Source organism: Micromys minutus, assembly GCF_963924665.1.
Source record: "Micromys minutus genome assembly, chromosome: 2".
NCBI classification, from domain to species: Eukaryota; Metazoa; Chordata; class Mammalia; order Rodentia; family Muridae; genus Micromys; species Micromys minutus.
The window spans coordinates 2279291-2300468 of record NC_137971.1 but is presented as its reverse complement, the minus strand read 5'-3'; the positions used below and the strand labels follow the sequence as shown (position 1 = coordinate 2300468).

Genomic DNA, 21178 nt, shown 5'->3' with positions numbered 1-21178 from the left:
ACTACACTCTACAACACCATATTCTCACACACTATACATATCACACACACACGATTTTAAAAAGTACCCTGAAAAAGAAATTGTAAAGGATACTAGAAGGTAGATTCTCCTGCTCATGGATTTGAAGAATCAATGTTATTAAAAATGGGTCTCTTGTCCAATGGCTGTCTTGTCCAGTGGCTGTCTTGTCCAGTGGCTGTCTTGTCCAGTGGCTGTCTTGTCCAATAGCTCTCTTGTTTAATGGCTCTCTTGTCCAATGGCTGTCTTATCCAATGGCTCTCTCATCTACAGTCATCTCCCAAGTCAACACAAGTCCCTCAACATTGGAATGACATTCTTAACAGAATACGAAAACAATCCTAAAATTCATGTAGAAACAAAGGCATTTCCAGACAAAAAGCAGTGCTGAAAGTACCACAGTTGATGATCTCAAACTATACACCAGAGCCATAGTAAGGAAAACAGCATGGTACCGACACAAAGATAAACAACTGAATGATGTAGGGTATAGGAATAATGAATAGTGACATGTGCACATACATACACACATGCAGGCCAACACCCATACGTTAAAAATTAAACATATCATGATAGTTTTTAAAGATTGCATCTGTCCTCAGAATGACTGTCATCAGGAAACAGATCAAATTCCGGGACGGAAGTGAGGGAGGAACTCTTGTACACTCTGGCCGGAGTATGAACTGGTGTAGTCACTATGGGAATTAGAGTGGAAGTTGCTCAAAACTCTGAAGATAGGATCACATATGATAAAGCTAAGTACACAATGGGCTCTTAATCTACATGCATGTGTACTTGTCTTTATTACTACACTATTTATAAGAGCCATTTACAAGAGCTAAGAGATAGAACAAGTGTAGCTGTCCACCACCGGAAGAATAAAGAAACATGGTACCCACATACAATCGGCCATGAAGAAATGTTTCCTGCAGCTGAAGATGATTGTGTTACGTTAGATAAGCCAGACTCAGAATGACAAATTCTGGGTGTTTTTTCTCATGTACAGACACTAAATGTGTGTGTGGGAGACCATGAAAGGCAAGTAAGAACTCTTCCAGAGGAGTGTGAGGAGGGGGGTATGGTATATCCATCAATATGCATCATGAGTTGACACTGATAGAACAGAATATTTCAATGCAAATTTCAGTGCAGTAGCGAATTCTGATCTGATGAGTTAGGCTTTGCAGGCAGAAACATGCTAACAAAGCAAAACCAGACATACAGCCAGGGCCGTCTTCTGTATTCAGAGTTATTTCCCTGTATAGCTCAAGCAGGGACTTCCTTATTGTAGTTATTTGCACTGACTAGACTCTCTCGTTTTATTGAAAAGATTATTGGACCATTTCACTTGGATTATGTGATGTGTAACAGACGTAATTCCATTCTGTTTGGTTCTAACAGTAGATGTTTATAACTAGTGTTAAATGAATTTTGGGGGAGGGCACAGTCCTGGAATAGCCTCTTATTCTAGCCCCCTCACCCCAGATTGTAACCAAACCATTACTTCAGAGTAATGCTCTGAAGCATGCTGTTCGTTCAAATCATGGACAGTGTGAGGATTCACTCAAACATCTAAGTAGGACAAGGCCCACCTCACAGTACATGAGCTGGCACCCCTGGGCGGGCTTAAGCTTATCCCTGGGCTTTCTCTCTGTTTATAGGACTATGGGTCATCTACTATAGGGTTACTGTGTTGTATCTATCTTCGTTGTATCCTCTTTCCTCAACTCTTCACAAGGGCTTCAGTGGCTGCTAGAGTCTAGATTTAAAGAGAAGGGAGCGGTTATGTTGCAGCCGCATAGTTACTGTGTAACCGTTGTGCTCTCGCCATAAATCAGACACCTAAACCAATGGAGCAGAATAGAGAATCCGTAAGAATTTGCAGATCTTCAGCTTGCTAGATTTTAACAAGGGAGCCAAAAGCATATACTGGAAAGTGAAAAGTCTCTTTAATAAATCGTCCTGAATTGTCTCAGGGAAATAATTTGTCCACACCAGTGAAGAATGTCATTCAAAGCCCCCCTTTCAGAATATGTGACAGTGAACTCAAAATAGATACTGACTCCGCCGGTATACGCTATAACTATAAAAATTCTAGTAGAAAATATATGGGAAGTGCTTCATGACCTTGTCCAGACAGGTATTTCTTATATTTGACACCAAAATTACAGGCAAAAAGGAGGGCAACAAAGCAGAGAAACGAGTGGGCTTGCATCTTTACTTGTTAGCAGGGTGCCCTGTTTCTCTCTGTGCATCAGTGTCTCTGTGCATAACGGGACAGTAGCAGTAAGCCCCACCTGGCGTGTTATTTGTCAAGGTGAAGAGCAGTCATTTGGACCACGGCTTGTACTTGAACCACAGTGACTGGAGGTGACTGTTTCCGTTTTAGTTTTTGACAAGGTCGCTTGGAGCCCAGGCTGGCCCAGCCTCGTTTGCAGGGTAGTCATGAGGACTTAGAACTCTGACCTCTTGAACTCTGACCTCTTGCCTCCACCTCCATCTCAGTGCTGAGACTGGAATGCGTTACAGTGCCCTGTGTAGAGGTGTCAAGGGGTAGAACCCAGGGCTTCATACATGGTAGACAATTACTCTAGTCAATCAGGTCCTTCCCCAGCCTGGCTGCTGCTTCTTACTAGGGAGGACGGATGACCTTTCTTAACAGGAGGTCCTTTAGGCCTTTACCCCAGTTCTTAGGCTATTTTGGTGTGTGAATTTGACGTAGAAACACGTTTAACTTGGGAACGAGTCTGGAGCCCCCACCATGCTTGCTCTGTGAAGGCTTATCTGCCTCGTGTGAACTGGCCAGCTGCTTCCAGGTACACAGATCTGAAAGTAAATCAGGGTCCAGTCTGTCTTGCAGCTGTGCAGCCTTTTAGGAATCTGGGGGGAACAAAACTGACATGCTGTGGAGTGCTGGATGAGGTCTGGGGGCCCCTGAACCCCAACTGTTCAAGTTAGACAGAAATGGCATTGCAGCTGCTTTAAGCACAATATTTTAGATGAACTCACTGCACTACAGTAGAAACAGGTGGGTGGGCTGGAGACTGTGCTGAGGTTATTGGGAGGTCCAGAGAATCTGCCTACAAGGCTCTAGTGCCTGATTGTTCCTAGCCTGCAAGGGAAGAGGGGCATTAGAGAGAAAATTCCCTTAACAGATGTTTGTCTTTACTTTCCACATTCCCAGGGCATTCCTACCTGTTCTACACGAGAGAGACTGCCCCCCATCGTAGGGTTTGCTGCTGTCTTCTGTTGTCTCTCTCTTTTTTTTTTTTTCTCGAGAGGAGCTTCACGTTGGAAAACAGAAACCAAGACAAGTCACTTGTCTGCAGCCCCGGCAGGCTGGGCTTCCACACTGCCCACCTCAGTGTAGCTGCAGGCAGACTGACCTGCCCACTGCTTGGTGGAGAAACTGAAGCGGAGAAGCAGAGCCCACTTGGCCCCTAAGGATTCTCCCAGACACACAAGGAAAAGCTGCAGGTTCTGTGTCTTTCCTCCTCCCAGGCTTGTGGGAAGATCTGCCTGCCATCCCAAGCTTGTTGTGTGTAAATACACACACGGGTTGAAGGACAGATTTAAGGCGAGATTAAAGGATAAATAGGGTTCCCATAGCTCTGGCTCTCATCCCTCACTGTTTGCTTGAACTACAGTCCGAACGATAAGGCTGGAGCATAAAAAGGTCCTGGTGGGTCCCAGGAGAGCAAGTACCTGGCTCCTGTGACCACACAAGCCACCTTTGCATCTGCATCTCCACCAGCTAAAAGGCAGAGGTGAGGCAAACAGGCCCTGCGTTCCCCAGAGACTTTGCTGGAACCCAGGCTGAGTATGTTTGATGTCGTTGACTTTGTTGTAGATGCTGACCCTCTGGACAGTCTCTCTTTTCCTACTGGGAGCAGCTCAGGGTAAGCAACACCCAGTGCCCAGGGTTGCTAATGTGTGCTCCTACACTCTCTAAGGCTAAAGAAAGCTTTGGCCCACACAAAGCTTGAAGGAGCCCCAGACTTTCCCACGGTTCTGGGAAAGGTGGTTCTGGGAAAGCCTTGGAGAATGGGCTGGGCTATTGAGGGGAATGGCTCCCTATGCCTGGAGGAGCTTGTGGTCTGAATTTTTAAGGGAATTTCTAGAACATCAAGAAGTGACAGGTGGGCTTTTACTACTGGACTTTTGTGTTGGGGTGCTCTGCAGATATGCTGGGAGAATTTGGAAGGGAATTTTGAATGTTTTAGGTATTTTTCTTTTATAAAATAATTTTTCCATGCAATATATTCTAATTACAGTTTTCTCTCCTCCCACTGCTCCCAATTCATCCTTCCCTCCCCTCCCATTCTGATCCACATCCTTTCTGTCTCTCGTTAGAAAGCAAACAGGCTTCTAAAAAAAAAGATAATAAAATAAAAATAAATAAATAAAGCAAACAAATCTAAATATGACAAAAATTCCAAACAAGAAAAGGAGCCAACTAAAAGGTGCACACCCACATGTAGGTAGATGCAGAGGCGTACATGGTCACACACGCAGGAATCCCATAAAACCCCAAACTGGAAGCCATAATATATATGCAAGGACCTGTACTATTAAATACAAACAAACTCATTGTGAGACAAAGGCCCTCCAAAGATTCTGTTGAATTCATCTTATGTTTGCCATCTACTGGAGGGCATGGGGCCTACCCTAAGTGGTTTCCTCAGTGAGACTTTCTTGAAGGAAACTAGATTTTCATTTGCAAGTGACTATCCGTTTGCATGCCACGCACAGCCATCATCAGAAAAGCTTTTCTGTTCAGAAATTGGAACAACCAGCCAAACAGTCTGCAGAGAGCAAGAGACCTCAGAACACTGGGTTCCCATCTAACCCGTCAGGACTGAGGGTTTCTGCTCAAGAGGAGCTGGGTGCTTGGAGGCTCAACCACCATAGCATCTTCTTGCGCCTATCCATCCTCTCCCCAGGAAAAGAGGTTTGCTACGATAACCTTGGATGCTTCTCTGATGCTGAGCCCTGGGCAGGGACAGCTATCAGGCCCCTGAAACTTCTCCCTTGGAGCCCTGAGAAGATCAACACTCGCTTCCTGCTCTACACCAATGAGAACCCAACCGCTTTCCAGGTAAGACTTCTCTTTGTGAACTTTGTGGACAACCTCTTATCTTTGAACCTGTTTTCCATGCCCTGCCCAACCTTCTGGGTGAGTGACTGGTTCACAGCTGTGTAGCTCCTGCTAACTCTTTAGCTCTGGTCTGGACATGGGCTTACTGTCCAACAGTTCCACAGAATAACTGTGTAAGCCACCATCCCAGGCCCAGTGGAGGCAAGGGCATCCTCAGGGGGCCTCTTGAGGAGCTGACTTTGTACTCAACCTTGAAAGGCCAACATAGTGGGAAGGACAAGGGTGGAGATGAGGAGAGACAGGCTCAGGGAACATGTTGGGAAAAACCTAAATCCTTTCTGTTTGTCGCAGACTCTCCAGCTTTCTGACCCATCGACCATCGAGGCCTCCAATTTTCAAGTTGCCAGGAAGACTCGGTTCATCATCCATGGCTTCATAGACAAAGGAGAGGAAAACTGGGTGGTTGACATGTGCAAGGTAGGGAACACCTCCCGTAGTTCAGCCCTACTGACCTCCCATCCACATAGTTCAACCCTACTGACCTCCCATAGTTCAGCCCTACTGACCTCCCATCCACATAGTTCAGCCCTACTGACCTCCCATCCACATAGTTCAGCCCTACTGACCTCCCATCCACATAGTTCAGCCCTACTGACCTCTCATAGTTCAGCCCTACTGACCTCCCATCCACATAGTTCAGCCCTACTGACCTCTCAAAGTTCAGCCCTACTGACCTCCCATAGTTCAACCCTACTGACCTCTCAAAGTTCAGCCCTACTGACCTCCAGTATTTCAGCCCTACTGACCTCCAGTATTTCAGCCCTACTGACCTCCCGTAGTTCCGCCCTACTGACCTCCTATCCACAAAGTTCTGTCCTACTGACCTATCACACTTTACACAGCCATGGTATGTAAGCTTGAAACCAAAAGATCTGGTAACCCAAATGCTTCTCTTCACCAAACCCCAATTCTATTTGTAGCCCAAAGCAGGAATTTGCTACGGGAGCTCTCCCCTCCCCCATGGCTATGAGGCCTGTTTAGTTGTGGTTAAGAAACACTCGATAGTTTCTGAGGGAGTGTTTGTATTTTTGCAAATGGGAAACTGTGGCATTTTGTTTTGGCCAAATGTTCTCCACATTCCTTCGAGTCAGAGGCATGTGGCTGTGACCACTTACTGAAGACACAAAGGATTAAGGTTGACAGGTATGTTGGTTAATGAGGGCAGCTACAGGAGGACACAGACCTACATACGTGTGCACATGGGAAACTGGCATAGAGGCACACATGGCTGCACATACGTAGTCTACACACGTGTAAAAATGATAGTATACTCCTTTCTTATTATATATACAGATTCCGTCTGTCTCAGAAACTGTGCAGCCACCTGCCTTCCACACATGCAGAAATAACAGTACCAAGTGATAATGTTGACCAGAAAAATTACACTTTGGTCTCTTTGCACCTATCTGTCCTTAATAAGCATCCCATAAATCCAGCTACAGCCCCAAACTTTCCAAGGTCTGAAGATTTCCCAGAGTTGCTTTGAGAATGGATGTCCTGAGAAATATGACATCAGAAACTTAAGCATCAGATGTGCTAGCACCATTGTCAACGTTAGACAGGAATCTCAGATGTTTGTTCCAGCTGGCCCTGTGCACTGCCTGACTGAGTTCAAGGATGCTCTCCTTGATTCCCTGATCTCTCCCACACTAGTGTTCTCCTATTTCCTACAAGTCTGAAGAGGGTGTTCCCTTTATAAAAGTTACACCACCTTGACTAGAAAATGACACTCCCTGCCTCAAAGCTCAAGAAATGCCTATCCCTGGTATGTCACCTAAAGGACCTCTCACAAGCAGAATCATGAGGTCACATAGACACCAGCCACTAGATGCTACACTGAGGTCATTTTCTGTCACAACTGGATTCCTTTAACGCTGCAACCCATCCACCTCATCAGATTTGGTTGAAGAAATCAGAGGAGCTGGCTTTGCCTTCATCTTTAGAGTGTAGATTTTCTCTGCTGCTAAATTTACCCTTATGGACTTCAAGATTCCTTGGACAGAGTCCAGCCCATTTCAGTACCACAGCTAGAAGACACAAGGGACCCTACTGACCCCTGGCCAAAAGGTATTCCCCATGCCCTATGGTGACACTGTATCTCTCCAACCCTAGAACATGTTCCAAGTGGAGGAGGTGAACTGCATCTGTGTGGACTGGAAGAGAGGTTCTCAGACTACCTACACACAGGCTGCCAACAATGTGCGAGTAGTGGGTGCCCAGGTGGCTCAGATGATTGACATCCTTGTGGTGAGTGGGCCTGGCATGGGGGTGGAGCGCCAAGGTGAATTGAGGAGTTCTGAAAGAAGTGGACATCACTTTAGTGGTACATGCGTAAGGGGAGAAGGTGTCAGCTAACACTTAGTGGTGAGATTTTGTTCTGTCCTACTTACAGTTAAGGAAACCGAGGCACAGGGAGGTTAACTAGCTTGCCAAAATATAGAGCAGGTGAGTGGACAAGTTGTCTTGGAGCCCAGATCATCCAGCCCCATGAGCTGTCCATGACACAAGGCATCTGTGTGAGGCAAAGTCTAGTATTGCAAGGAAAGCCACAGAGCTGAGGGCAGGATGTACGATTGACAAGCATGGTTCCCTTTGACTCTGGGTCCCTGTGATCTAGGTTCCTGTGACCCTGGATTCCTATAATCTGGGTCCCTGTGACTCTGGGCCCCATTCTTTTATTGGATTGTTTAAATTTTACATTTCAAATGTTATTATTCCCTTTCTCAGTTTCTTCTCCAGAAACCTCCATCCCATGCCCCTCCCCCCTGCTTCTATGAAGATGCTCCTCCCACCCCCACCCACCCACCCCCTCCTGCCTCCCTGCCCTGACATTCCCCTACACTGGGGCATTAAGCCTTGGCAGGAATCTTTTCTACCGTCATCATTTCAATTCTTCCTTCCTGTCCTGGGCTTTGATCTTAGCTAATACTGTAAGTCTCTCCTTCCATACATTAATTTGAGAATTCTTTATGGCCAGTATCTGCACCAGGTCAGAGGTCCACTGTTTCCTATCTTTGAGCTCATAGGTCTACAAAGAACCACCTACTTCTGCACCCCTACAGAAATCAGAACCTGTTGGGTTTGTGCAGGAAGCAGCATAGACCCATTAATGAGAGCTCTGTTGAAGGACATCATAGAATAGTGCATGTGGATGTCTTGGTTGCTCTGTGTTTCTAGAGCACAGGGATAATAGCTTGTGAAGAGGTAAAGGAGGTCCGTAGGGTCCTTGACCTTTAAGGAGCTGCCTGCAGGGAAGACTTGCACTGACCACACAGCATGACCTATCAGAGGAAGGCTTGATGTGGGCACATGGGGATAGTTAGTCCACCTTGTATGTGGGCACGGGTGATATTTGGGAAGTCTCCCCAGGAAAGGGTGGCTGAAGACAGGTTCTTTAGATAGTAGTTGAGCAAGTATTAAGGAAGATGGGTTACCATGGTATAAACCAGGTCCAGGGGACACACTGAAGGAAAAAAAATACTGTTTCAATAACAGAGTTGTAGCTTGAGAAGAGTCTAGGAAGGGCCACGTTGAGTTGGGAAAGCTCAGAGGTTCTTGTCAGGAGCTAGAGTTCAATTCTGAGGCCCCAAAGAGCAGGGAAAGTTCACAGCAGGAGAACCCAGGGTGCAAACGTGTCCAGCACATGTGATCTCTCCTCTCTAGAGAAACTACAGCTACTCACCTTCCAAAGTCCACCTCATTGGCCACAGCCTAGGAGCCCATGTGGCAGGGGAAGCGGGAACTCGAACTCCAGGTCTAGGCAGGATTACAGGTAAGGCCCCAGGTCCCATTCCAGTGACCCCAAAACGGTCACAAGCTCGTAGCCCAGCTAAGAAACGTCCTGAACCCCTCAGCTGTGGCAGGGATGGGCACAACCTAGACAGGGATTTTAGGAAGCTTTTAAGAAACACATAGGCCATCACTGTTGTCAAGGGAGATGGCAGTTGTGTTCCTCTGTGATACTTCTGCTGTGACCATAGTCATTCCTCCCCAGGGACAATCCCTCCTCGATGTGGGCCACCAAGCAGCTTTGAGCGCCCAGGAAAGCTAGTGTGCAGACAGCTAGTTTGGACATGAGCAAGCAGACCTGAGCCGGGGCTGCTCTACTCACTCCTCGCCTTCTTTGTGAGGTCAGGGGAAGAGAGAAACCAGGAACCTGCTTCTCACCGTTCTGCTGGTAAAGGTTTCTGCCCACCACATCTACCAAAAACACCCTTTAACCGGCACTATAGAAGCGGCCTTCAAACACAGCAAAGCCTTTGCCTCACAGGAGCCACAGGACATATCTACATGAGAATATTAATGCCATTGTTAAAGAAAGCACAGGCTAAGTTCCCGACTGCCCTAAACACAGCACTTTATTTCTTATGTAGTCCTTGGAGCTGAAGAAACCCAGTCAGGGAAGCAAGAACTTGCCTAAGAACACATACGTGGTTCCACGCCAGGCTTCATGCCACGTGTTATATATTGAATTATTTAATTAACAACTATATAAAATTAATGAAATTATTACCTTTGATTTACAAAATAGGGAAACTGAGATACAAAAATCTTGAGTGACTTTTGCAAACCCATATACAGTTTGCTCCAAAAATAGCTTATGACAGATTTAGAACCTGGCAACCTGTACAGGCCCAAGACACTGATTTATTATTATTATTATTATTATTATTATTATTATTATTATTATTATTATTAATTTCACTAAAATAAAAGAAAGAAAATGAGAATATGAAATATGAAATACATGCAAGAATCTGATGTAGAAAGAAATCAGACAAAAATTTTAATTCTTTTGCTCATGTGGCTTTCTCTCCTGCCACAAAGTGCCCTCCAAATGAATAGCATTGAGACTCCATGTCCCCATGTTCCAAACCCAGGCAATGGCACTGGACTACAAGTGTGGCACCGTATCATTGCATAATCCCCAGCCTGTGCATCCTGCCCCTTGGGAACTTACAGACTGACGTGTTTGCCATCCCTTCCAGGACTGGATCCTGTAGAAGCAAATTTTGAGGGAACTCCTGAAGAGGTCCGGCTCGACCCCTCAGATGCTGACTTTGTGGATGTGATTCATACCGATGCAGCTCCTTTGATCCCATTCTTGGGTGAGCTCCGTGGTGCTCTGGTCTCTAGCTGTGGGCTGGAGTGGTGATGCTTTAACCCCGAGAGCTCTGGGGTTTCTAAATTCTGTATCATTGCTGGTACAAATATTTTAGGGTTTGGAACCAACCAAATGATGGGGCACCTTGACTTCTTCCCCAACGGAGGACAGGACATGCCCGGGTGCAAGAAGAACGCTCTGTCACAGATTGTGGACATTGATGGCATTTGGTCAGGTAAAGCCATGGGGCCACTCTGGGAGGATGTTGCTTTGGGACACTCAGTGCTTGCCATAACTAATCTCTCTCTCTCTGACTCTCTGTCTCTCTATCTCTCTGTGTGTCTCTGTCTTTCTGTCTCTGTCTCTCTATCCCTCTGTCTCTCTGTCTCTTTCTATCTCTGCATATGTATGTATGTATGTGTAGGGGTGTTTGTGTGTGTGTGTGTGTGTATGTGTGTGTGTGTATGTGTGTAGTGGTGCATGTGGGGTTGGTGGAAAACTTTTTACATTATTCCTTAGATACTATGTACCTTTTTTAAATGATACCAGGTCCCATTGTCCTAGAGAAGTATCTCCACCCTGCCAGCACTAACAAAAGCATGTACTGACACATTTAGCTTCTTTTTAAAACATGGGCTTTGGGCATCAAGGCAAACATTTTACAGAAGGGGCAATCTCCTCAGCCCCACAGCCAATCTTAGTAATGAAAACGTACTTCTTTTTAAAAATATACAATGTTTTCTTCTGCATTTTATTTCTGAAAAAATAACTATGTAGTTCTAATGTCTCAGATGTACTAATTCTTCATCTCCCTGAAACACTGTCCTGAATGTGCTGGAACACATAGGCAACAAAGAATCTAAAAGCTCTGTGCCACCTCAGCTGGCAGCTGGCAGTCAGCTCACAGAGGATGGGAAGTGGCAAGAGGGATCACGCAGGATGTCTCAAGAGAATTTCCCTGCAAACACCCTGTGAATCAACGCTGCAGCTCAGTCCTAGGCAGCTAGCTTCTGTTCTGTCCCTAGAACAACGGTATGCCAGAGGTGTGAATGGCGAAGCCATCTCCACAGCACAAGTCATTGCTCATTTATAGTGAGAAGGACAGTCACATGAGGGAGGCTAGAATGAGGACCGTCCACTTGCAGTTGATGAGCACATCTGGGGTTAAAGGGCATCCTTCTTTCTGTCACAACGCCTATACTATCTATTAAGACCAAGAACCCAACGGTCATTTCCAGACATGCTAATCAACTCGCACCATTCAAGTTAAAACCCTTCATTGTGTTCAGGCCAGGTCTAGAAGTTTGCTGGGACATTTTTCAGGTGACTTGGGTGAGGAAAAATGAGGGAGGGAGGTAAGAGGGACACTTAGGTGAAGCCACTGGAACTTAATTTTACCTTCCTATCCATAAGAGCACTGTGGCTATGTCACATGTGGAAGAATAAGGCACATCTGGTTGTATCTCTGGGGATTTCCAACCTTGTACCTGGACACAGAGGCTGGAAGGACAGGTTTGAATTGGATGGACTTACATTCATTACAGCTTTCCCCCTTGCTAGCTGGAATCTGTGAATCGTTGTGGGTACCTTTACAAAAGTGGTACTGTGACTTCTGCCTCCTAGAAAACAGAGCTTTAGCAGACAAGGCCAGTGACGTAACCAGAACATGACCCAACACCCAAAGCCTTGTTTGCTTATTGTCATTATTGTGAACAAATTACAAACTTAAATTCTGAAGATACAGCCCCATTCTGAAGCTATTACACTGTAGAAAGGGAGGCATAAATCCTGTCACAACCTGCCTCCAATCACCCGGACTGACCTCCTGCCTTCTGTCCCCAGGAACCCGGGACTTTGTGGCTTGTAACCACCTTAGAAGCTACAAGTACTACTTGGAGAGCATCCTCAACCCCGATGGGTTCGCTGCATACCCCTGCGCTTCCTACAAAGACTTTGAGTCTGTAAGCTACTGTTCTGCAATGAGTGAAGGGCATCACACACTGAAGTCCTACTGTGTGGAGATCTCTGACTGCTACACCCTGTCCCTCAGAAAGCACACTCAGATAAGCCACCTAGGAGAGGAAAATTCTTGATGATCAGAGAACTGGTCCATGTTGATGGAAGCTTGGGAGGCATCGTGCAGATGGGTACACTGGGGTCCGGTTTAAACAAAACGCAATAGAGATTAGAAGGGCAAGGAACACACCTTCTGCAGATCAAACATAGAAGGGGATGTGTGACGAGAGTCTCCCCCAGTGCAGAGTGGGGGAAAGGCAGACGGTCAGATTCTCTGTGCCAGGCTGGCCACAGTGAAGAGACAGACACCATGACACACGGCTGCCTGCCTCTTGACTCATGAGAGCCAGGTGGGACATCCTCCATTAGCTCCATACTTGTGACATCGTGTTGGCAGCCTAACGTTGGCCAGGGTTGAAATATCTACACCATAGAAATTGGCAAACTCTGGGGCTGTAGTTATAGCCCAGTTGGTAGAACATGTGCTGGGTATGCAGAAAGCCCTGGGTTCAATCCCCAGCACCCTATAAACCAGATATCAAAGCCCAGACCTGTGATGCCAGCATTAGGGAGGGAATAGCAGAAGAATCAGAAGTTGAAGGTCATTTTCTACTATATAGTGAGGTAAAACATAACCTGGGAGACACATGATTCTGTCCTTAAGAAATAAGAAAAAGAAAACAAAAAGTGTTGGCAAACTCCACAATCAACATAAAGACTTGACGCCACTGCCACACACCTGTCTGAGAAACACAACTCACTGATGGAAACTGGGCCCAAGATGGCAGTGCTGTTAAAGGTCTCTGATACTTCTAACATCTGTACATCAGAGCTAGGAACTGTGCTGAGGTGGAGGGAATTCGGAGATGATGAGCTCTAACTCCCTTCCTATTGCCAATGGGGGAACTGGGCTACAAGGGAACATCATCATTCTCCGGTTAGCGTTAGACAACACCTGCTTCACAGCCCCTGTTCTCTTTACCAGAACAAATGCTTCCCCTGCCCAGACCAAGGCTGCCCACAGATGGGTCACTACGCGGATAAGTTTGCTGGCAAAACAAGTGAGCAGCCACAGAAGTTCTTCTTGAACACAGGAGAAGCCAAGAACTTTGCACGTAAGTCGACCACTTGCCCAGGTCAAGAGAGTATCAAACTTGTTATGTGGTAAGGCTTGTCCCTAACCTGAAAGACTTCTGAGGGTGTTTGGATTATGTTAGAGGGGGGTGTGTCTGCCCTGAGCACTCCATGCATGAACTAAGGAACAGAGAACAGCCCAGCTTCTCCCATTTGACTTCCATTCTGTGGAACAGCTGGAAGTCAGCAGTGTGTTTGTGGGATTGAGGCAATTTACAGAGCTTTGGGAACAACTAGCTTGAATTTTTACCCCTCTGGAGCTCATTGCCCCCCTTTTTTGGGATTCTCTCTCTCTCTTATTTCTCTGTCTTTGTCTTTCGTTTCTCTGTCTATCTCTGTTTGTTTCTGTCTCTGTATCTCTCTTGTTTGTCTGTGTATCTTTGTCTCTCTTTGTCTTTCTTTGTCTCTCTTACACATACTCCTGTGTGTTCCTATGTCTGTGTCTTTTTTGTCTCTCTCTGTCTCTCTGTCTCTGTCTCTCTCTGTCTCTCTGTCTCTCTCTGTCTCTCTGTCTCTGTCTCTGTCTCTGTCTCTCTCTCTCTCTCTCTCTCTCTCTCTCTCTCACACACACACACACACACACACACACACACACACTTCTCTGTATTCATTCAGCACACACACTGGACACTGGTCCTTTGCAGGCAGGTCTCCATAAGGCACTTTTTCTCTATCATGTGTCCTGGTGCTGTCTGATGGATAGGCAGAGGCTAGCTGAGGAAGGGATGGTTTCTCTCCTAATCATGTTGAATTCACTCAGAGGCCAGGTCTGGATTAGACATGTTTGCACCATTTGTGACAATTTAGCTAAGTGGGTTCCATGAGGTGTCACCCAATAAAAACAGAAATGATGAATTAGAAGACTCTGTAAAGACAGTGTTCTGTAGTTTCTCTAAGTCAGGTGTATTGAGGTATAATTTGTGTATAGGAATACTCATCCTTAAGGCACATTTCTGGTCTGACAATAGATGGATAAGATGGACAGCCAGATTCCATGGAGATCTGAGGCCTTCTTGTCACTATAGATACACATGCCTTTAACTTTTGTTGATTAATCAACCCTCACTGATGTAGCAATACTTGCCTATATTTTTAATGATAACAAAAGAACAGTTCAAAACCATGTATCTATCCCCTACCCCCAACACTCATTTATGGGTCACAGACATGGGCCACTAGGTATGGGGACAGAAGGATGACCAAGATACTGCTTTGAAATTTATAAGTCCTTGGCAGCGTTCATCTGGTGGGCTGCTGCATTGGTCAGGTGGGCTGCTGCATTGGTCAGTTGAACTGCTGCATTGGTCAGGTGGGCTGATGCATTGGTCGGGTGGGCTGCTGCATTGGTCAGTTGAACTGCTGCATTGGTCAGGTGGGCTGCTGCATTGGTCAGGTGGGCTGCTGCATTGGTCAGGTGGGCTGCTGCATTGGTCAGTTGAACTGCTGCATTGGTCAGGTGGGCTGCTGCATTGGTCAGGTGGGCTGCTGCATTGGTCAGGTGGGCTGCTGCATTGGTCAGTTGAACTGCTGCATTGGTCAGTTGAACTGCTGCATTGGTCGGGCTGCTGCATTGGTCAGGTGGGCTGCTGCATTGGTCAGTTGAACTGCTGCATTGGTCAGTTGAACTGCTGCATTGGTCGGGCTGCTGCATTGGTCAGGTGGGCTGATGCATTGGTCAGTTGAACTGCTTCATTGGTCGGGCTGCTGCATTGGTCAGGTGGGCTGATGCATTGGTCAGTTGAACTGCTGCATTGGTCAGGTGGGCTGCTGCATTGGTCAGGTGGGCTGCTGCATTGGTCAGGTGGGCTGCTGCATTGGTCAGTTGAACTGATGCATTGGTCAGGTGGGCTGCTGCATTGGTCAGTTGAACTGCTGCATTGGTCAGGTGGGCTGCTGCATTGGTCAGGTGGGCTGATGCATTGGTCAGGTGGGCTGCTGCATTGGTCAGGTGGGCTGATGCATTGGTCAGGTGGGCTGCTGCATTGGTCAGTTGAACTGATGCATTGGTCAGGTGGGCTGATGCATTGGTCAGGTGGGCTGCTGCACTGGTCAGTTGAACTGATGCATTGGTAAGTTGAACTGATGCATTGGTCAGGTGGGCTGCTGCATTGGTCAGTTGAACTGATGCATTGGTAAGTTGAACTGATGCATTGGTCAGGTGGGCTGCTGCATTGGTCAGGTGGGCTGCTGCATTGGTCAGGTGGGCTGCTGCATTGGTCAGGTGGGCTGCTGCATTGGTCGGGCTGCTGCATTGGTCAGGTGGGCTGATGCATTGGTCAGTTGAACTGCTGCATTGGTCGGGCTGCTGCATTGGTCAGGTGGGCTGATGCATTGGTCAGTTGAACTGCTTCATTGGTCGGGCTGCTGCATTGGTCAGGTGGGCTGATGCATTGGTCAGTTGAACTGCTGCATTGGTCAGGTGGGCTGCTGCATTGGTCAGGTGGGCTGCTGCATTGGTCAGGTGGGCTGCTGCATTGGTCAGTTGAACTGATGCATTGGTCAGGTGGGCTGCTGCATTGGTCAGTTGAACTGCTGCATTGGTCAGGTGGGCTGCTGCATTGGTCAGGTGGGCTGATGCATTGGTCAGGTGGGCTGCTGCATTGGTCAGGTGGGCTGATGCATTGGTCAGGTGGGCTGCTGCATTGGTCAGTTGAACTGATGCATTGGTCAGGTGGGCTGATGCATTGGTCAGGTGGGCTGCTGCATTGGTCAGTTGAACTGATGCATTGGTAAGTTGAACTGATGCATTGGTCAGGTGGGCTGCTGCATTGGTCAGTTGAACTGATGCATTGGTAAGTTGAACTGATGCATTGGTCAGGTGGGCTGCTGCATTGGTCAGGTGGGCTGCTGCATTGGTCGGGCTGCTGGACTAGAGCATGGGAGACTTGAACCTGAGACTGAAGACATCAGGGGGAACATCTCTGGTAATGTGAAAGGTGAATGTGACTTAGACAGAAGTATACATGTGTGTATATATGTGTGTAGAAAACTGAGTGAATCCATGTGTTTATATGTGTATACATTGGGTGCATATGTGCATACCTGTGTATATATGTGTATTTATGTGTTTGTATGTGCTGCGCCCGTGTGTGCATGGGTATTTGTGCATGCAAACAGGCCCTGGAACAACACTCTAGTTATAAGCTGACATGACAACTATGTGAGCACCAGGGGTCCTAGGGATATGGCGATGGGACAGACCCAGGCTGAAGGTGCGCTGCAAACTGACTCCTGAGCTGCCCTAGCAGGGTGGCCTGGACTCCTGGCTCCTCCTCTTGTCATAGCACCACCACCCTGGAGCAGAGCTGCCCTCAGAACTTTCTCCCAGCAGGGAGCTTGCTCATCCCTGTTGGGTCCAGAGAGGCCATTGACTCCACTTAGCAATTTAAAACCCACAGCATGGCTATTGAACCTGAGGGAACCAACAATTTATTTATCATGAATTTAACTGTAGGCAGTCGTTACTTCTTATTGGGCAATACTGGTCCAGAGGAGCCACCATTGGGTGCTGATTTAACATGGAGGTTAGTAAGTACGATATTTCATACTCTGGGCGTCTGTGTAAGAAACAGGAGTGATACTTTTGTTTTATTACCTGTGTTATTTATCAATAAGGTGACCTCTCCCTCCTTTGCCTAGGCTGGAGGTACCGCGTGTCCTTGACACTGTCTGGAAGAATGGTAACAGGGCAGGTCAAAGTGGCTCTGTTTGGAAGTAATGGCAACACTCACCAATATGATGTCTTCAGGTAATCCCCATAGAGCAGGCACATCACAAACACTTACACCTTTACACATCCGTGGCTTAAAACTTCTTTATACACACAAAAAAATTTTATACTTCTCATAATTTTAAACTTAAACTAACAGTTCCTTTCCCTCTCAATTAGCTATATTTTAAATATCTATTATTGCTCCAGATACCCTGTATGTTAATTAGCCTAACAAGAGATGTTAAGCTAAGAAGATAACTTACTATATAAACAATTCTTCCAGAAAAAAAAAAAAAAAACTAAAATAATTTGAGAGGTTTATCATTTTTTTCTACAAAGAAAGAGAAATTAATGTGAGTTTGAAAAACAACCCTGAATAGCAGGCTGGAGTTGCTAGCTCTGTGCCAGTTTTTCATCCCTCCATCTTTGATTTGAGGGAAAATTTGAAAGAGACTCGTTATTTTAATAACGATAAAGGTGGAAGGGCATAGTCCTTTGTGAACTTTACAATGAACCTCAGTGAACAGGAATGTTTCTTTTTTCTTTTTTTTAATTCAAGGGGAATTATCAAACCGGGTGCTACACATTCCAATGAGTTCGATGCCAAGCTTGATGTGGGAACAATTGAGAAAGTCAAGTTTCTTTGGAATAATAAGGTGGTGAACCCAAGCTTCCCCAAAGTGGGCGCAACCAAGATCACCGTGCAAAAGGGAGAGGAGCGGACAGAGTACGTATCTTCCATTGCTGAGTTATCTCATGATGTTTGCAGAGGTTGTCTGTAGGGAAATCTCTCTCTCTCTCTCTCTCTCTCTCTCTCTCTCTCTCTCTCTCTCTCTCTCTCTCTCTGTCTGTCTCTCTCTCTCTCTGTCTCTCTCTCTCTCTCTGTCTCTCTCTCTCTCTGTCTCTCTCTCTCTCTCTCTCTCTCTCTCTCTCTCTCTCTCTCTCTCTCTCTCTCACACACACACACACACAAAACAGACAAGAGGGAAAAAATCATTTGAAATGGGACACAGGAAGTACAGAGGGGACAGTACTTGCCAAATCCCTTTCCTGCCTGATCAGGCTGGTCCTTCAGTAAGAAAGAGGGCAGCTGGAATAGGGAGAGAAGACCTGGGAGGCAGAATCAAGCTTCATTCCTTATCCATCCATTCCTGGTGGCTCAGTGGGAAGTGTTGGCTACCAGTGTTCTTTGGGGTTGGTGGTTAAAAGGGGCCAGCAAATCCAAAGCCTTGGAAATGCAGAAGCAGAAGAGAGGAGGGTTGGCAGGATGGTTTGTGGTTGGTCCAGGGGTCATCACCTTGGCTGGCTGGACTTCTGAAATCACCCCTGACTTCATAAGGTGGGAAAGTAGAGAAATCAGACTGGTTAGGTGATCCTCTCCGTAGGACAGAGAAGACCCAGGCTGGCCAGTGGCTAGCCTTCCCTTCAGCCTCCACTGTCAGATACTTCCTGTGGAGTCAGTTCCTGAGGTCTGTTAAGAAGTGTTCCTAGGCCTGGATGGCTACAATCACATTAGATTGTATGTGTTTGTGTATACATTCTAGTGTGTGGCTACAATTAGAATGTCACTGGACTCCTGAAGGTTTTTGGAGAGAGATGCACACTTCCTGGAAATCAAGCAGGGCTAGTTGAAGCTACTCCTGAGCCTGCGTGTGTCTTATAAGCCCTCCAGTGGCTGAGCACTGTGCCTTTGCCTACTCACTCTCTGTTTTATACATTGTTGGGGGGGTGCACACCTTTGATCCCAGCACTCAGGAGGCAGCAGCAGGCAGATCTCTGAGTTCAAGGCCAGCATGGTGTACTGAGTGAGTGCATGTAAGCATGTGCCATGGTGCACAAAACCTCAGAGGACAAGTTGCTGGAGTGAATTCTTAGCTATGTGAGTTCTGGGCATCAATCTCAGGCCTGGCTGCAAGTGTCATTACATGCCGAGCTATCTTACTGACATACACGTCTCTCTCAGGGGATTCTGGTACCAAGTGGTTAAAATAGAAGAAAGTCAAACCCACTTCAAATGTCACGAACTAGCTTGGGGAATAAAAAAACTGGACGAGTAAATTGCTTAGACATTCCACTGCTGTGAGAATTGCTTGTTATTCCATAACACTAATAATGACCATAAAGTTAAGAGCAGTTAATATTGTGACACAACCTCCTCTTGGCTCCCCCTCCCATGTAACCTGATGTAGTCATCTCAATGGGATTCTGACCTACTGATGAGAATGCCTTCCAGGGACATGAGACCAAAGGACAGACAGAGCTCATCCTTCCTGTACTGCCCCACCCATTCAGTACCCATTGTCCCAGTCAGTACCCATTGTAATGAGACTTTGTCAAATAGTGAATCAAGCACCTGTCCTGGAAAAATATCAGGAAAGGTAAAGCCTTCATCAAAGATGTTCCTTCGAGCACACGTGGCAGATCACATGACCCAGGAGGGCAGCAGAGACCACAGAGTGGCTGAGAGACTGGGGCAGGAAGGAAGGGCAAGGACAGCAGGTGCTGATGGGGCGGGCAAGAGGTGCTGAGGAGGTGGCTGGCAGTGGAGCCTAAACGCAGAGCTGCCAGGTTAAAAGTTCTAGTAAAGACATGCTCAGAAGAAAAGGCTTCAGGGCCAACGAAGACAGGTAGTTTTGTTTGGTTGCTTTCAGGAGCATGGAGAAAGGGCTATTCAAGGTGCAAAGCACCCTGACAGAGGCTACACCGATGGAAATACAATTGGGACAGAATGTCAGAGCTCACAGAGCCTCAGGGGAAACCCTTGGTCTGCTTTAGCTTCATGTTAGAAAACATTTTCCGTTTGCCACGAGCTCTCACATAATTACCATGGGAGTCTCAGCAACGTGAGAGGGAGCCCTCTTGTACAAATGAAGATATCAGCAAGCAGTAATAGCTGGAAGGTGGGAAACCCAAGGACAAAGCCACACTGTCTGGCCCTAGAAGACAGGCAGGGAGATCAGGGTGGGTAATGCTACGACAGAAGACATTGACTTACAATCGCATCTTGCACTTTTACCTCATGCGAGCTTTCTATGATTCTGTTTCCTCTCCTGCAAGGCGGGGCTAATCATAACACCTCCTGGCCCATGGGTAGTGTACTTTACACACCATTCAATGTATTTGCCTGCAACAGAGAGTTCAGCCTTTCATAGATGACATGGCATTCAGCTGAGACTTAGGAGTGACTAAGGAAGCGTTAGTGACAGTCTCTAAGCCAGTCTGTTAAAATGGAGAAAGAAAGAGTGTTGCCTTAGGAAGAGTGTGTCTGACAGGAACAGTGACCAATCATCTTTGAGCCCTAGGCTGGGTGGACTTCTCCCTAGAAATCCAGTGGTTGCAGCCATGCCTTAGTGTGTGTCTCCCAGGCTTCTGAACCTCAAACCCATGCAGACTGGTGCTTAACCCCCAGAGAGCGGTGGCTTCCCTAAAGGTGACAGAGAACCCCAGTGTCAAACCCATGCGTCTCTTTGCAGGTACAACTTCTGCAGTAAGGACACCGTGAGGGAAGACACTCTGCTCACGCTCTTGCCTTGTGAAACCTCAGACGCAATGTGACCTCTTGGTGACACCAATAAAATCATCAGCTGCACTTACCCACACAGCGTCTCTCTCCGATGTCCACAGCCGCCACGGGGCCATTTAACAAGTGGATATTTAAAGCACTGGAAAGCATTTCTCTGCATGTGGGTCTCTCACCAAAGCATCCAACAAAACAGCACCTTAGCCCCTGCCCCTTGGTCACTTCCACACACTGTGTTCTCTTCCTCACGGAGAGGGTGGGGGAGATTTGCAGAAGTAAAGGGTAAGTGGCCAGGGAACTCTGAAAATCCTTGCCCTCGCTGCACCTTCTTTCAGGGGAAACTGAGGCGGAGAGCAGGGAGGTTCTATACATACCCATGAATTCCTGCCCCCACCAGGAGTGACGGCCAAGCTCAGCTTCACTCGCTCTTTCCTATCCCAGCTACTGACTTAGTGGGGTCACCAAGTGACCAATTGGTGGGGGCAGAAATATTCTATGATGCTGATTTCCTGGCAT

At 46.9% G+C, this 21178-nt stretch overlaps 1 protein-coding gene across 1 annotated transcript; it reads left to right on the top strand.

Moving 5' to 3' along the window:
- Positions 1-3868: 3868 nt before the first annotated feature.
- Positions 3869-20697, top strand: LOC308416230 (inactive pancreatic lipase-related protein 1; the record flags this gene model as incomplete). The annotated part of the gene is made up of 12 exons (XM_080911146.1): positions 3869-3917; positions 4962-5116; positions 5468-5593; positions 7289-7423; positions 8840-8948; positions 10165-10284; positions 10396-10515; positions 12123-12241; positions 13282-13411; positions 17070-17178; positions 17702-17869; positions 20616-20697. 12 exons carry the CDS (start codon positions 3869-3871, stop codon positions 20695-20697), a joined length of 1422 nt encoding a protein of 473 aa, XP_080767272.1.
- Positions 20698-21178: the final 481 nt, after the last annotated feature.